Here is an 18,046-nt window from a genome sequence, read left to right as displayed (position 1 = left end):
ACATTACTCATCTCATATGTATATACTGTACTCAATACCATCTACTGCATCTTGCCTATGCCGTTCTGTACCATCACTCATTCATATATCTTTATGTTCATATTCTTTATCCCTTTACACTTGTGTGTATAAGGTAGTTGTTGTGGAATTGTTAGGTTAGATTACTCATTGGTTATTACTGCATTGTCGGAACTAGAAGCACAAGCATTTCGCTACAATCGCATTAACATCTGCTAACCGTGTTTATGTGACGAATAAGATTTGATTTGATTTGGAATGTGGAAAAAGTCAAGGGGTCTGAATACTTTCCAAAGGCACTGTACAGAATCCATGTCTCAATTATCTCAAGGCTTAAAAATCCTCCTTTAAAGTGTGTCCTCCCCTTCATCTACAGTACACTGATTTGAAGTGGATTTAACAAGTGACATCAATCAGGGAACATAGCTTTCACCTGTTCAGTCTGTCATTAATGTTTTGTATACTTGTGTACTTGCTTTCAAGACTGAAAGGCTTGTCCTTTTACAGTTAAAAAAAGCAATTAGTTTACATTCAGAGTAGAATCAAAGTGTCTGTACAGGATCTCTACTATGTGGGTGTCAGTGCTAGACTTGTTTTTAAGAGATGGCGAGCACCAGCCCAGCCAGACAAGTTTCTGTGAAAGGCCTAGTTCTATCTGAGCTCGAGCACAGAAACGGGTTGCTACAGTGCCTTGCAAGCTTAATGGTATTCATTCCTTGGGGATTTCTGCAAGCCCTGTCAAAAAGTCCTGTCCCCTTGACATCTGTTTGTGAGATTCTGGAGACCAGAGCCTCTCACGCATGCCACAGAGCAACAGCTTCAGGTAAATCTCACTTATTTCTGCTACTGTTACCAGAACTCCCTTTAACAGATTATATATATATATATATATATATATATATATATATATATATATATATATATATATATAATATACAGTTGAAGTCAGAAGTTTACATACACATTAGCCAAATACATTTAAACTCTGTTTTTCACAATTCCTGACATTTCATCCTAGTAAAAATTCCCCGTCTTAGGTCAGTTAGGATCACCACTATATTTTAAGAATGTGAAATATCAGAATAATAGTAGAAAGAATAATTTATTTCAGCTTTTATTTCTTTCATCACATTCCTAGTGGGTCAGAAGTTTACATACACTCAATTAGTATTTGGTAGCATTGGCTTTAAATTGTTTAACTTGGTTCAAACATTTCGGGTAGCCTTCCACAAGCTTCCCACAATAAGTTGGGAGAGTTTTGGCCCATTCCTCCTGACAGAGCTGGTGTAACTGAGTCAGGTTTGTAGACCTCCTTGCTCGCACACGCTTTTTCAGTTCTGCCCACACATGTTCTATAGGATTGAGGTCAGGGCTTTGTGATGGCCACTCCAATACCTTAACTTTGTTGTCCTTAAGCCATTTTGCCACAACTTTGGAAATATGCTTGGGGTCATTGTCCATTTGGAAGACCCATTTGCGAACAAACTGTAACTTCCTGACTGAGGTCTTGAGATGTTGCTTCAATATATCCACATAATTTCCCCCCCTCATGACGCCATCTATTTTGTGAAGTGCACCAGTCCCTCCTGCAGCAAAGCATCCCCACAACATGATGCTGCCACCCTTGTACTTCACAGTTGGGATGGTGTTCTTCGGCTTGCAATCCTCCCCCTTTTTCCTCCAAACATAACGATGGTCATTATGGACAAACAGTTCCATTTTTGTTTCATCAGACCAGAGGATATTTCTCCAAAAAGTACAATATTTGTCCCCATGTGCAGTTGCAAACCGTAGTCTGGGTTTTTTATGGTGGTTTTAGAGCAGTGGCTTCTTCTTTGCTGAGCTGCCTTTCATTTTATGTCGATATAGGACTAATTTTACTGTGGATATAGATACTTTCGTACCTGTTTCCTCCAGCATCTTCACAAGGTCATTTGCTGCTGTTCTGGGATTGATTTACACTTTTCGCACCAAAGTACGTTCATCTCTAGGAGACAGATTGCGTCTCCTTCCTGAGCGGTATGACGGCTGCGTGGTCCCAAGGTGTTTATACTTGCGTACTATTGTTTGTGCAGCGTGAGTGAAGGAGGCTTTGTTGCAAAATAGGAAGCCCATTCTAGATTTAATTTTGGATTGGAGATGTTTAATATGAGTCTGGAAGCAGAGTTTACAGTCTAGCCAGACACCTAGGTATTTGTAGTTGTCCACATATTCTAAGTCAGAACCATCCAGAGTAGTGATGCTCGTCGGGCTGGCGTTTCTATTTATTTATTTATTTTATTTTACCTTTAATTTACTAGGCAAGTCAGTTAAGAACAAATTCTTATTTACAATGACGGCCTAGTGGGTTAACTGCCTGTTCAGGGGCAGAACGACAGATTTGTACCTTGTCAGCTCGGGGGTTTGAACTTGCAACCTTCCGGTTACTAGTCCAACGCTCTAACCACTAGGCTACTCTGCCGCCCCGTGGGCAGCGATCGGTTGATGAGCATGCATTTAGTTTTACTAGTGTTTAAGAGCAGTTGGAGGCCACGGAAGGAGTGTTGTATGGCATTGAAGCTTGTTTGGAGGTTTGTTAAGTGTCCAAAGAAGTGCCAGATGTATACAGAATGGTGTTGTCTGCATAAAGGTGGATCAAGAGCGACATTGTTGATATATACAGAGAAAAGAGTTGGCGTGAGAATCTAACCCTGTGGCACCACCATAGAGACTACCAGAGGTCCGGACAACAGGCCCTCCGATTTGACACACTGAACTCTATCTGAGAAGTAGTTGGTGAATCAGGCGAGGCAGTCTTTTGAGAAACCAAGGCTGTTGAGTCTGCCGATAAGAATACGGTGGTTGACAGAGTCGAAAGCCTTTGCGAGGTCGATGAAGACAGCTGCACAGTACTGTCTTTTATCGATGGCTGTTATGATATCGTTTAGTACCTTGAGCGTGGCTGAGGTGCACCCGTGACCGGCTCAGAAACCAGATTAAACAGCGGAGAAGGTACGGTGGGATTCGAAATGGTCAGTGATCTGTTTGTTAACTTGGCTTTCGAAGACTTTAGAAAGGCAGGGCAAGATGGATATAGTTCTGTAACAGTTTGGGTCTAGAGTGTCACCCCCTTTGAAGAGGGGGGTGGCCGCGGCAGCTTTCCAATCTTTAGGAATCTCGGACGATGCGAAAGAGGTTGAACAGACTGGTAATAGGGGTTGCAACAATGGCGGCATATAGTTTTTATTTGTACGGGTCCATCTTTTGCAGCTCTTTCAGAACAACTGCTATCTGGATTTGGGTGAAGGAGAAGGTGGGAAGGCTTGGGAAAGTAGCTGCAGGGGAAGTAGGTACAGGGTATGCAGAGCAGTTGGCCGGGGTTGGGGTAGCCAGGAGGAAAGCATGGCCAGCCGTAGAGAAATGCTTATTGAAATTCTTGATAATCGTGGATTTATCAGTGGTGACAGTGTTTACTAGCCTTAGTGCAGTGGGCAGCTGGGAGGAGGTGCTCTTATTATTCATGGACTTTACAGTGTCCCAAAACGTTTTGGAGTTAGAGCTACAGGATGCAAATTTCTGTTTGAAAAAGCTGGCCTTTGCTTTCCTAACAGACTGAGTGTATTGGTTCCTGACTTCCCTGAAAAGTTGCATGTCGCTGGGACTATTCGAAGCTAGTGCAGTCCGCCACAGGATGTTTTTGTGCTGGTCGAGGGCAATCAGGTCTGGAGTGAACTAAGGGCTATATTTGTTCTTAGTTCTACATTTTTTTAAACGGGCATGCTTATTTAAGATGGTGAGGAAATTACTTTTAAAGAATGACCAGGCATCCTCTACTGATGGGGTGAGGTCAATATCCTTCCAGGATACCCAGGCCAGATCGATTAGAAAGGTCTGATCGCGGGCCTCCCGGGTGTCGCAGTGGTCTAAGGCACTGCATCGCAGTGCTAGCTGTGCCACCAGAGACTCTGGGTTCGAGCCCAGGCTCTGTCGCAGCCGGCCACGACCTGGAGGTCCATGGGGTGACGCACAATTGGCCTAGCGTCGTCCGGGTTAGGGAGGGTTTGGCTGGTAGGGATATCCTAGGCTCATTGCGCACTAGCGGCGACTCTGGCGGGCCGGGCACAGTGCACGCTAACCATGTCGCTAGGTGCACAGTGTTTCCTCCGACACATTGGTGCGGCTGGCTTCCGGGTTGGATGCGCGCTGTGTTAAGAAGCAGTGCGGCTTGGTTGGGTTGTGTTTCGGAGGACGCATGACTCTCGACCTTCGTCTCTCCCGAGCCCGTACGGGAGTTGTAGCGATGAGACAAGACAGTAACTACTAACAATTGGAAACTACGAAATTGGAGAGAAAAAGGGGTTAAAAATATATATTTTTAAATAATAAAAAATAAAAAAGGCCTGATCGCAGTGTTTTAGGGAGCGTTTGACAGTGATGAGGGGTGGTCATTTGACCGCGGACCCATAGTGGATGCAGGCAATGAGGCAGTGATCGCTGAGAGCAAGTTGGTCAGGATAATATCTATGAGGGTGCCCATGTTTACAGATTTAGGGTTGTACCCGGTGGGTTCATTGATAATTTGTGTGAGATTGAGGGCATCTAGCTTAGATTGTAGGACTGCCGGGGTGTTAAGCATATCCCAGTTTAGGTCACCTAACAGAACGAGATGGTAAGTGATCCATGCAGTTACAGGTGAAAAAGTAGACTCAATACTAATGAGAATAGCTGTGTTAACTGCAACAAAACACATTCTGTTTTAGTCGTTTACACAACTGTATTTATCTTATTTCATCAGGTCAGAAACATGAACATCTGGATTAGTTTTGCCCTCAGTGGTAAGTGTGTATATGAAATGTTTTGGTACATTTTGAAATGGCTGATCTGCAGTAATCTCAAGGATACTGTATTTAATAAATTATTGAACAGGAAAGTGCAAAACTAACATTTTGAACAGGAGTTTTCGATGCTCCATTCATGAAGGAAGAGGAAGCAAAGCGATTCATCAGACTGAAGAGACCATCGGGATACTGGGATCCCAACCACTCTAAGAACCAGTGGGGTTACACTATTGAAAAAAGGTGCCACATCTATCGGTGTATTTTATGTATGGATTTAGAATTTTGTATTGATTTTGACAAGTCCAGGATTTCTACCTGTGTAAATGCATGCATGTGTTTGCACTCACATTATATTATTACTCTCTCTACCCAAGGCCAATGAGTACTGGACAGCTCTCCGAACAGATGCTCAGTATTACATGGATATGGGACACCTGATGTTCGACCGCTCTGTGGCTATGTGAGTCTATTAAGACAACTGTTACCATAGATAGCGGCAATGACACTAAAAGCATTTAACAAAGAGCACAGCTTACATACCGGTAATGTGTAAACTCAGCTATTGACGTGTTTTTAAATAGTTTGATTGCATGCATTTCCAGTGAAAACAACAGGCTCTATATGGAGATAATGTGGAATGCTCGTTCTCACCTTGACAGGCAGATGGTGACAGATGGTCAGTAGAGGAACTGTGGAGATGCTCATCAGCCACAGTATCATGGATAAAAATCATCAACATCTCAGTGGGGGTGGATGACTACAATCACTTAGCTAATTGTGATTTCTCTACAGTGCTGTCCTTGATGTAAGAGTGTGATTGCATTATGTATTATCCTTATTCTGTCCAAATAAATATTTAAAAAGGGAAAATGCATATTACATTTTTGCACGTGCATGATTTGTTTTTTGCATGGACATGTTTCATATAACATGGGCTACTGTAACTTTGAGAAATGCATGTAAGAATATAAACTATTGTAGACATTTACATTTACATTTAAGTCATTTAGCAGACGCTCTTATCCAGAGCGACTTACAAATTGGTGAATTCACCTTCTGACATCCAGTGGAACAGCCACTTTACAATAGTGCATCTAAATCATTAAGGGGTGGTGAGAAGGATTACTTATCCTATCCTAGGTATTCCTTGAAGAGGTGGGGTTTCAGGTGTCTCCGGAAGGTGGTGATTGACTCCGCTGTCCTGGCGTCGTGAGGGAGTTTGTTCCACCATTGGGGGGCCAGAGCAGCGAACAGTTTTGACTGGGCTGAGCGGGAACTGTACTTCCTCAATGGTAGGGAGGCGAGCAGGCCAGGGTGGATGAACGCAGTGCCCTTGCTTGGGTGTAGGGCCTGATCAGAGCCTGGAGGTACTGCGGTGCCGTTCCCCTCACAGCTCCGTAGGCAAGCACCATGGTCTTGTAGCGGATGCGAGCTTCAACTGGAAGCCAGTGGAGAGAGCGGAGGAGCGGGGTGACGTGAGAGAACTTGGGAAGGTTGAACACCAGACGGGCTGCGGCGTTCTGGATGAGTTGTAGGGGTTTAATGGCACAGGCAGGGAGCCCAGCCAACAGCGAGTTGCAGTAATCCAGACGGGAGATGACAAGTGCCTGGATTAGGACCTGCGCCGCTTCCTGTGTGAGGCAGGGTCGTACTCTGCGGATGTTGTAGAGAATGAACCTACAGGAACGGGCCACCGCCATGATGTTGGTTGAGAACGACAGGGTGTTGTCCAGGATCACGCCAAGGTTCTTAGCGCTCTGGGAGGAGGACACAATGGAGTTGTCAACCGTGATGGCGAGATCATGGAACGGGCAGTCCTTCCCCGGGAGGAAGAGCAGCTCCGTCTTGCCGAGGTTCAGCTTGAGGTGGTGATCCGTCATCCACACTGATATGTCTGCCAGACATGCAGAGATGCGATTCGCCACCTGGTCATCAGAAGGGGGAAAGGAGAAGATTAATTGTGTGTCGTCTGCATAGCAATGATAGGAGAGACCATGTGAGGTTATGACAGAGCCAAGTGACTTGGTGTATAGCGAGAATAGGAGAGGGCCTAGAACAGAGCCCTGGGGGACACCAGTGGTGAGAGCGCGTGGCGAGGAGACAGATTCTCGCCACGCCACCTGGTAGGAGCGACCTGTCAGGTAGGACGCAATCCAAGCGTGGGCCGCGCCGGAGATGCCCAACTCGGAGAGGGTGGAGAGGAGGATCTGATGGTTCACAGTATCGAAGGCAGCCGATAGGTCTAGAAGGATGAGAGCAGAGGAGAGAGAGTTAGCTTTAGCAGTGCGGAGCGCCTCCGTGATGCAGAGAAGAGCAGTCTCAGTTGAATGACTAGTCTTGAAACCTGACTGATTTGGATCAAGAAGGTCATTCTGAGAGAGATAGCGGGAGAGCTGGCCAAGGACGGCACGTTCAAGAGTTTTGGAGAGAAAAGAAAGAAGGGATACTGGTCTGTAGTTGTTGACATCGGAGGGATCGAGTGTAGGTTTTTTCAGAAGGGGTGCAACTCTCGCTCTCTTGAAGACGGAAGGGACGTAGCCAGCGGTCAGGGATGAGTTGATGAGCGAGGTGAGGTAAGGGAGACGAATAATAAACAGAGTTGAGGTGTAAGTCTACTTGCTAGACATGCAGTGCCTTCAGGAAGTCTTCACACCCCTGGACCTTTTCCACGTTTTGTGGTACAAGGTGGGATTAACATTTCTGTGATTGTAAAAAAAAAACTGTTTGTCAACGATCGACACAAAATACTCTGTCAAATTGGAAGAAAAATTGGAACATTTGTAAAAACCAGTAAAAACAGTCAGCAGAAGCTTATGGGGTGAATTCCGGGGACCTCACAGGAGGACCAAGTAGACCAATTTTAAATTCAGGCTATAACACACAATCATGTGGAAAAAGTCTAGGGGTGTGAATACTTTCTGAAGGCACTGTATGCCTTTATTCAAATACCTTGTGAATAAAACAACTGATCAATATTGATGAATATAGAGAAAGCACACATCACATATTAACCATGGTCAAATGAATGGGTAAAGAAGGGCCTATCTACAAATCATGTAATGCTACATTATATTAATGAAATAATTGGAATGAACTCCCAGTAAACTATTTGAAGGCTAAAGTCCTATAGTAACCATTCCTGGATATTGACGTTTCTCCCCTTTGGCCATGAATTCATCCGGATAGTAGGCTCCATCCCCTATTGGAGGCGCGAAGGCGCAGCGGCATCAACTGACTCTCGTGGCACTGAAAGCTGTTGGAGAGTCAGAGAACGGATGCTGAGTACGGATGTTGAGGTTGGTACTGCACTCCTCAAGATGTCCAGTTTTAACAGCATGTGACTCCAGAGTGGGACTAACGACCAGGAACGGAACGAAGCCTGACCATACATAAATTGAAAATTCGTAAGTAAATGACTGAAATTGGAAAATAATGTGCAGAGACGGAACCTGACATTCCGAATGGGCCTAGATGTAATTGCGAACGCTATAATAAATGCTGTCATATTGCATGCACTTGCACTAGCAGGATTTTCCCCGGAGGGAGTTAATCCAGGCCGTTTAGCCTACGTTATTTCCCTAACTCGATAGAATGAGAGGGACTTATTTTTGGCTGATCCATTCGTCTTTTTTCTTTCGCCTATGCAAGCAAGTATATTATGGCGTTTCATAAATCAATCTCTGGATGCTATCCAGTGGAGAGTGACAACGCGCGCATCACAGGAGGACTACGTAGACTATCTGAAATGTCGATCATATTTCCCTGGATTTTTTTTTCGAGGGAAGTATCATCCACACGGTTAAAACAAATTAATGAAGATTGCAATGTGAAACTAGAGGCGTCCGAATATATGAAAAAAATTGCTAAACTTTATGACTGCGTATCCTTGAAGTCAGAGGCCCGTACCTAAATATACATATGATATCAGAAATTAAAGCCGAGGGCAGACGAATACAAATAATTAACAGACAGCAGTGAAATAGTGCATGTCTCCAGCGACACACATCCTCAAACTACTATAGACTGCAGTTCAAAAGTTATGGATTAATTTACCCACAATAAGACATTTTTCTTCTAATTTTACAGAAGGGTTGGAGAGATGTTATATTTGTTCAATTGCACCCTTTCCTTGCAGTCACTCTCTTGGAAAAGCTCGAACTCTGGAAGCCATGGCAAACAGAGGACCCAGTTACGGGCTGAGTAGGGAGGTTCAGGAGAAGATAGACCAGAAGTATACTCTGGACCTGGAGGCCAGACTGGTGGACTGGATCATCTTGCAGGTTGAGGGGGACATAGAACGACCAGAGTCTGGGAGACTAAACTTCCAGAGCTGGCTCAAGGATGGAACAGTGAGTCTCTGACACAAACTCTGGTTGTTGTAACCTTATGCATGTCTTCATTATTCTAAACCTAACTCTTAAAACACATAAACAGATCATCTCAGACTCTAATTATCATTATCATAATATACTATATTTGATAGCCTTTGTAATTATGGGGTTTCTTCTCCTGGTCCTCAAAGCCACCAACCACTGCCATCTCTAATGCTCGGTGGGTGTAGGCCAGTTCTAATCTGTCACTCCATTATTTCATCTCTCGTTGCAGATTCTTTGCAGGCTCATTAACAGCCTCTATCCCCCTGGTCAAGAGCCCATAAAGAAGATCCAAGAGACAAAGATGGTCTTCAAGCAGATGGAGAAGATCTCTCAGTTCCTGCAGTCAGCTGAAGCTTATGGGGTGAATTCCGGGGACCTTTTCCAGACCGTGGACCTATGGGAAGGTACAGCTCTTCCACCTTACACTCACATGCAGCAATTGGTTAGTCCTTATGGTAGATAACTTCAGGTATGTGCAATGTATGTGAATATAGCCTTTCAATATAATATACCTTCCTGGAAAGGATTAATTTGTCAAATCATACATTTCTTTTCTACAATTTTTTTTATTTTTTTATAACCAATGAGGGAACAACATGGACTACTTGAGACTGCAGAGAGAGCACACCCCCATCCACATTGACAGAGCCACAGTGGAGGGGGTCAAAAACATACATTTCCTCTGCGTGCACATCACTGACGACCTAAAATGGTCCCTTCACATAGACAGCGTGGTGAAGAAAGCTCAACAGCACCTCTTCAACCTCAGGAGAATCAATACATTTGTCTTGGCTCCTAAGACCCTCACAAACTTCTACAGATGCATCATTGAGCACATCCTGTCAGGCTGTATCACCGCCTGGTACGGCAATTGCACTGTCCGCAAATACAGGGCTCTCCAGACGGTGATGCAGTCAGCCCAACGCATCACCGGGGGCACACTGCCTGCCCTCCAGGACATCACCCAATGTCACAGGTCGGCAATGAAGATCATTAAAGACCTCAGCCACCCTCCCCACTGCCTTTTCACCCCTCTACCATCTATCTAGAAGGTGGAGACAGCACAGGTGTATCAAAGCTGTGATGAAAGACTGAGAAAACAGCTTCTATCTCCAGGCCATCAGACTGTTAAACAGTCACCACTAGTCGGCCTCCATCCAGTACCCTGCCCTGAACCTTAGTCACTCTTAATAGCCGGCTAACACCCGGTACTCTAGCCTACACCTTAGAAACTACTGCCCTATGTCCATAGTTATTGAACACTGGTCACTTTAATAATGTTTACACTACCATTCAAAAGTTTGGTGTCCTTGTTTTTGAAAGAAAAGCAATTTTTTTGTCCATTAAAATAACATCATATTGATCAGAAATACAGTGTAGACATTGTTAATGTTGTAAATGACTATTGTAGCTGGAAACGGCTGATTTTTAATGGAATATCTACATACGCGTACAGACTCCCATTATCAGCAACCATCACTCCTGTGTTCCAATGGCATGTTGTGTTAGCTAATTTAAGTTTATCATTTTAAAAGGCTAATTGATCACTATGAAACCATTTGCAATTATGTTAGCACAGCTGAAAACTTGTCATGATTAAAGAAGCAATAAAACTGTCCTTCTTTAGACTAGTTGAGTATCTGGAGCATCAGCATTTGTGGGTTCAATTACAGGCTCAAAATGGCCAAAAACAAAGAACTTTCTTCTGAAACTCGTCAGTCTATTCTTGTTCTGAGAAATGAAGGCTATTCCATGCGAGCAATAGCCAAGAAACTGAAGATCTGGTACAACATCGTGTACTACTCCCTTCACAGAACAGCACAAACTGTCCCTAACCAGAATAGAAAGAGGAGTGGGAGGCCCCAGTACACAACTGAGCAAGAGGACAAGTACATTAGTGTCTAGTTTGAGAAACAGAAGCCTCACAAGTCCTCAACTGGAAGCTTCATTAAATAGTACCCGCAAAACACCAATGTTAAGAGGCGACTCCTGGATGCTGGCCTTCTAGGCAGAGTTGCAAAGAAAAACCCATCTCTCAGACTGGCCAATAAAAATAAAAGATCAAGATGGGCAAAAGAACACAGACACTAGACAGAGGAACTCTGCATTGTTTTTTTTATTGCTATGTATTACTGTACTGTTTCAGCTACAAATACAAGCATTTCGCTGGTACCTGACATCTAACATCTGTAAATCTGTGTATGCGACCAATAAACTTTGCTTTGACCTACTAAAGGCCAAATCTAGTATTGAAATGTCTGTCTGGTATTTTGTGTACTACAGGGAAAGATATGGCTGCCGTGCAAGGGACCTTGTCAGCACTTGGCAGTATGGCGCTCACAAAGGATGATGGTCAATATCGTGGTGAACCTGATTGGTTTCATAGGTGAGGAACCAATCATGATAGCTGTTTGTAATGAGTTGTACAAAACAGCAATGATGTCCATGTCTTTATTACATACCACTCCAAAATGAACTATATATAATGAGTCGCCTTAACTTGACCCCTCCTCCCTCTCACCTGGTTGCTTCCGTATCATTACTGTAGGTGTAGACCTTCCTATCTGACTTGTATCAGTTTTAATCTCTCCTGTACAAACATCCCATCACAGCAGGTAATTCACGTTTTGTCTCCTGTGCTTTTAGGAAAGCTCAGGGAAACCGGCGGGAGTTTTCTGAGGAGCAGTTGCGTCAAGGCCGAAGTCTGATTGGCATGCAGATGGGCGGAAACACGGGGGCGTCTCAGTCTGGCATGAGGGGGTACGGCATGCCACGCCAGATAATGTAAAAATGTAATTTGGCTCCTCTAAATTAATCCAAAGTTGCTCTCTCATTAGCTCAGTGGCAGCGTGAAGTTTCCCTGATGATCTCGCTATAGGGGCCCGAGATGTAACCTTATACTGAAAGTCTCAGAACACTATTACAGGGCATTACAGATGATGTCCTTCAATAAGCCTTTGTATGAGCTCACAGTGGCTCTTCTTCACTCAGTTACACGGTCTGGTGTGTCATTTCTGTCAGAGTGGATGTTTTTGCATCAGACAGGTGTTCAAGGTTTCTGTCAACACAATTGTGAAATGACAGCAACTGTGCCATTGTCTAAGAAATGTTATTTTGAAAAGTAATTGTAATGATAGTCACGATAGTATTAAGGTGCAATATTCTTTATTCAGGTAATTTACAGCACCAGTAGTCTTATTCTTTACTACACTGCGGAATGTGAATGCAATGCACTACGGCCATTTTTCTTTTTATATAACTACCTTCGTTGCATGATTTCTTTGTGCACAAAGTTCATGTTCAGTATTGAATGTTAAGTGAAATATTTGTTGAAGTACTTCAATTATGTCTTTTTTTCTTGTTTAATTTATGTTACTTAATGTATCCAGATGTATGAGTTCTGTGTGAAATGTCTTATAAAAAGCATGAGTTGGCGCAAAAAGTTGGTAGAAGTGCTGCCTAATGACGTGTTCACTCTAGGCTATAAATATAAATAAAGTTGCACACTATATACAAGCTCCCAGTGAATTATTGGGTGAAGCACCAATATTTTGTCATCATTAGGCCTTCTTCAGGGTAATGTCATGAATGCTTGAACTAGGTTATGTAGACAAAAAGTGCAATTAGTGCAAACAATGACAATAGTGAGGGGTGTGTCAGTTATTAGAGTGATGAGATTGTTTGTTAAAGAATTGCTAAAAGCATTTAGAATATTAGGCTAATGCAGTGGAGGGTGCTGCGGAGAGGACGGCTCATAATAATGGCTGGAACGGCGCTAATGGAATGGCATCAAACACATAGAAACCATGTTTGATACCATTCCACCTATTCTGCTCCAGCCATTACCACCAGTCCATCCTCCCCAATTAAAAGGTATCTGTGCGCTATTGTTATATTGCAACGTAATTAGATAGTGTACATAGTATTAGCATCAACATATATTATTATGTCACTAAATTTCATATACATATTTCATTGTTAACATTGACTTAAATCTTTGTTACATATAATCTTTTGGTTCAACCGCAATGCACAAAAAGCATCATCAACAAAGTGGGTCTCTAACCCAGGCAGCGCCATTTGTCCCTCAGAAGCCCGATGGTGCCCGCCACAACAGCGCGTACCTGGCAATGGCGCACATTGTAGTTCCTCTCTGCGGGTTGGCGAAAGGGGTGAGCAGCCACCGCTTGAGAGGATATCCACTGTCGCCTGTAAGGTTAGTGAATGGGTTAAGCACTGCAGCAGAGAAATTGCAATTGATTTAGAATTTCTACATTACTCATCCGTACCTAGAAGCCAGCCATCACACACAGCTCCAGCCTCAAGTCTGCGCCCAACACTGCTGTTTCTCCATATGAATGAGTCATGGGTTGACCCAGGCCACCACCATGTCCGCATCACATATGATTTGGACATTCATGGAATGATAAAGCTTTCGATTAATGAAAGCCAATTCACTCTCACTCGTTGCCCCTATAGCAACACGAGTGCAGTCAATTACACCGATTATTTAGGAAACCGGACATTGCTGCAAATTGCACTTTGTCTGGTCACCCACCGTGTAAAGAAACTTTGTAGAGGTGCGTCAATCCAGTTATACATCCTAACACGTCTGGCATATAACGCGGCTAAAGCTTGGCTGAGAGATCCTTGACCTGTCAGCCAATTCCTTTTGAAAAGTGCCGGTTGCCAGAAATCCGAGAGTTGTCAGTTGTCAGCACGGCTTGGTTTCTGCGGGTGCTTCTCTGTAAAGCTGGGCCTACTACAGCACAGAGATCCAAGAGAACAGCTCTTGGTAATCGGAACCGGTTTATACGCCACATCATCATCATTGGCCAGTAAATCTTGCTGGTCTTTGAAAATTCGCGCTCTCTGAATTCTTCCATTCGCCAAATCTTCCAACAGTGCCAAAGCAGCCATTGTGCGTCATTACGCATTGTAATTGCATGCCTTTTTAATACCCACCCCTTTGATTGTCAAAGCCACCCAATTGCTTACGCTGGTTGTAACTGACAATGACAGAGGGCCATTATCACATTGACAGTTCTGCGCAACGAACATGTGATAACATTATATGAAACTGTGCACTCGTATCTGCCCTACTGAGGCATCGAAAACGGCATCAGTTTAAACGTAATTTGACCTACTGTTCACCTTATTATTCATTACAGTACATTTCATAACATGCAGATATTGTTTAATAATTACAGTTCCAATTAAATATGACTGATTAAACAGTACAATATATTTTAGTTTTTTTTTGTTGCAAAACAGATATCTCCGTTTGTATATATCCTAAATCATGTTGTGTGCAGTCAAAGGAACTCTTCATATATAATAGGTGAGAGGTAATATTTTGAATTATTTTACACAAAGGTATCAATTTCAAAGCGTTTCTCGAGTTCATCCTTCTGCCATCGGAGTCGCAGTTTTTCATTTCTCCGGTGTCCGTGGAGGACCGCACATTCTCCCATCAAGTTTGTTTTTTATAAATCCAACGTTTGCTTATAAAGTTGCATACGCCTTCTTTTGTGCCTACACAACGTTTATAAATGAGGCCTCTGATCACGACTCCATTTTGCTTCTCCCTTCCTATAGGCAGAAACTCAAACAGGAAGTGCCCGTGCTAAGGACCAGGTAGCCTCCGTGAATAACATTGAGGAATACAGAATACTGATAAGTGACCGAGTTTCTCAGGAAGTCTATAGGAGATGTTGTACCCACTGTGACTATTAAAATCTACCCTAACCAAAAGGTTATTCCCTCCGTAAGTCAATCAAACAGGCAAAATGTCAGTATAGAGACAAAGTGCAGTCGCAATTCAACGGCTCAGACATGAGACGTGTGTGGTAGAGTCTACAGACAATCATGGACTAGAAAGGGAAAACCAGCCCATCGAGGACACCGACGTGTTGCTTCCAGACAAGCTAAACACCTTTTTTGCCCACTTCGAGGTTAACACAGTGCCACCGACATTGCCCGCTACCAAGGACTGTGGGCTCTCCTTCTCAATGGCTGACGTGAGTAAGACATTAAAGCATGTTAACCCTCGCAAGGCTGCCGGCCCAGACTGCATCCCTAGCTGTGTCCTCAGAGCATGCACAGACCAGCTGGCTGGAGTGTTTATGGACATATTCAATCTCTCCCTATCCCAGTCTGCTGTCCCCACATGCTTCAAGATGTACACCATTGTTCCTGTACCCAAGAAGGCAAAGGTAACTGAACTAAATGACTAAATCGCCCCATAGCACTCACTTCTGTCATCATGGAGTGCTTTGAGAAACTAGTCAAGGATCACATCGCCTCGACCTTACCTGACACCCTAGACCCACTTCAATTTGCCTCCCGCCCCAATAGATCCACAGACGATGCAAACGCTATCACACTGCCCTATCCCATCTGGACAAAGAGGTATACCGATATAAGAATGCTGTTCACTGACTATAGCTCATCATTCAACACCATGGTACACTCCAAGCTCATCATTAAGCTCGAGGCCCTGGGTCTGAACCCCACACTGTGCAATTGGGTCTTGAACTTAAAGACAGGCCGACCCCAGGTGGTGAAGGTAGTAAACAACACATCCACTTCGCTGATCCTCAACACTGGGGCCTCTCAAGGATGCATTCTCAGCCCCCTCCTGTATTCTCTGTTCACCCATGACTGTGTGGCCACGCAAGCCTCCAACTCAATCATCAAGTATGCAGACATCACAACAGTAGTAGGCCTGATTACCAACAATGACGAGACAGCCTACAGGGAGGAGGTGAGGGCCCTGGGAGTGTGGTGCCAGGGAAATAACCTCTCACCCAATGTCAACAAAACAAAGGAACTGATCCCCCCCCCCCCCCCATCTACATCGACGGGACCGCAGTGGAGAAGCTTCAAGTTCCCCAGCGTACACATCACTGACAAACTGAAATGGTCCACCCACACAGACAGTGTGATAAAAAAGGCACAACAACACCTCTTCAACCTTAGGAGGCAGAAGAAATTTGGCTTGGCACCTAAAACCCTCAAACTTTTACAGATGCACAATTGAGAGCATTCTGTTGCGCTGTATCATCGCCTGGGATGGCAACTGCACCACCCCAACCGCAGGGCTCTCCAGAGGGTGGTGCGGTCTGCCTAACGCATCACTAGGGGCAAACTACCTGCCTTCCAGGACACCTACAGTACCCAATGTCACAGGAAGGCTAATAAGATCATCAAGGACAACAACCACCCGAGCCACTGCCTGTTCATCCCATTATCATGCAGATGGCGAGGTCAGTACAGGTGCATCAAAACTGGGACAGAGAGACTGAAAAACAGCTTCTATCTCAAGGCCATCAGACTGTTAAATAACCATCACTAGCACATTAGAAGCTGCAACTGCCTGATTGCAGGGGAAGGGCAGAGCACACAAACTCACACGTTAACTCAATCTTAGCTTATAGTGTGGGTCAACTGTAACTCCTGCCACGTTATAGTTTATTCTACTATACGTGGGAGTGTTGGCAGGATATAAGGAGTGTGCTTAGTCCTGCAGTGGTCTGCTCTTGTTAAGCTAGCTACTGAATAGCTTATTCACCATGGAACAGATGAGTCTAGGCAAGATGGCTGCGCCCTGTGAGAGATAAGCGTGGTGCGGCTTGTGACACTTGACTCACTCTCTGGGGAAAACTGCAAGTCTGCTGGAGTGAAACATACACAGACTCCTGAGCTTGCAGTGTTAGGCACGGTCCCTGAGACCGAATGCTAACCGGGACGGTTCTGGTGGAGAGACAAGACACAACAACTAGGACAAACCCTCAGCCCCGCAATACTGGTTGACCAATTTGAGTATTGCCCAGGTTGGTACACTGTCACAAGTAATTAAAAAATGGACAAAACCCAAACAAGATGGCTGATAAGGAAATGTGTTTTAATAAATGATTAGAATGTTACAGTCCTGAAACCATAGGTCTGATACCATGTGTATGAAATTAATTTGAATCATTAGATTATTATAATACATGTGTGTAAGTGTTAGTCATTCGATGATTAGATTATAATACTGTGTGTGGTTTTAGTCAGTATCAACGTGTCTAGTGTTTTGAGAACAGACTATCTGTCCGAGCCAGGTCCGGGGAGACCTTGGACAGGACACTTCCCAGTCCCAGGTCTCTCCCTATCTTAGGGGAGGGTAGAAAGACACTATTCTCACGTACTCCCCTAGGCTCTATTGGCGGGCGGATTTGATGGTTGGTGTGGAAGTATGTGTGTCGCTATAAATTGAAGGTCCTGTACTGTACACGTCAGAACGTTCCCGTGAATAAACATTTAACTTTGGTAGACTGGGCCTCGGTCTGTTTTCGTTTCTATCAGTATTTTACAAATCTTGATATAACAGACTGAGGGTAACATCATTTAATTGGTAAATGAACAGGAGTATAGAATTATCCTGACAATGGCACAAGCCAAACCGAGTCGGGAGACAGCATAGCTCCCAAGTGGAGAGGCTTGCTACTTCAAGCTATTGAATAGCTGTTGGTATACTTCTGAGCTTTTACACTCTAACATAGAGCTCTAAACAAGCGAATCCTCTCTGGAATGAGCTGAGAATAGGAAGAGGTAGAGGTGGGAGTCGCAGCACTACCCAGTACACAGGACTAAATGTATCCTGCCTAGCTGAAGTATACCATATTGGAGTGATCCAATATGGTGCTACATAAAGTCAGAGGCATTAGACTACTATTGTTGGCCCTAGTTTGTCAATAACAACAACAAAAAAAGGGGAAATGGTTGCTGTGAAAAAGGGGTAAAAAGGGGTAATACTTTCTGTGTTGGTAGTAAAAACAAATGTGCTCATGT

At 44.0% G+C, this 18,046-nt stretch overlaps 1 protein-coding gene across 2 annotated transcripts; it reads left to right on the top strand.

Annotated features, from left to right (window-relative positions):
* Positions 1-8,046: 8,046 nt before the first annotated feature.
* LOC135550324 (transgelin-3-like) lies at positions 8,047-12,727 on the top strand. 2 transcript variants are annotated; one of them, XM_064981006.1, is made up of 5 exons: positions 8,047-8,239; positions 8,971-9,184; positions 9,441-9,615; positions 11,495-11,597; positions 11,858-12,727. In XM_064981006.1, exons 2-5 carry the CDS (start codon positions 9,005-9,007, stop codon positions 11,997-11,999), a joined length of 600 nt encoding a protein of 199 aa, XP_064837078.1. In that variant the 5' UTR covers positions 8,047-8,239; positions 8,971-9,004; the 3' UTR covers positions 12,000-12,727. The 2 variants fall into 2 exon arrangements, with proteins under 2 accessions (XP_064837078.1, XP_064837077.1); XM_064981005.1 differs by having other exon boundaries at positions 8,056-8,131.
* The last annotated feature ends 5,319 nt before the right edge of the window (positions 12,728-18,046 follow it).

This window comes from Oncorhynchus masou, chromosome 12 (genome assembly GCF_036934945.1).
Source record: "Oncorhynchus masou masou isolate Uvic2021 chromosome 12, UVic_Omas_1.1, whole genome shotgun sequence".
In the NCBI taxonomy this organism is placed as follows: domain Eukaryota; kingdom Metazoa; phylum Chordata; class Actinopteri; order Salmoniformes; family Salmonidae; genus Oncorhynchus; species Oncorhynchus masou.
The sequence above is the reverse complement of the archived record's forward strand: the minus strand, read 5'-3'. Positions and strand labels throughout refer to the sequence as shown.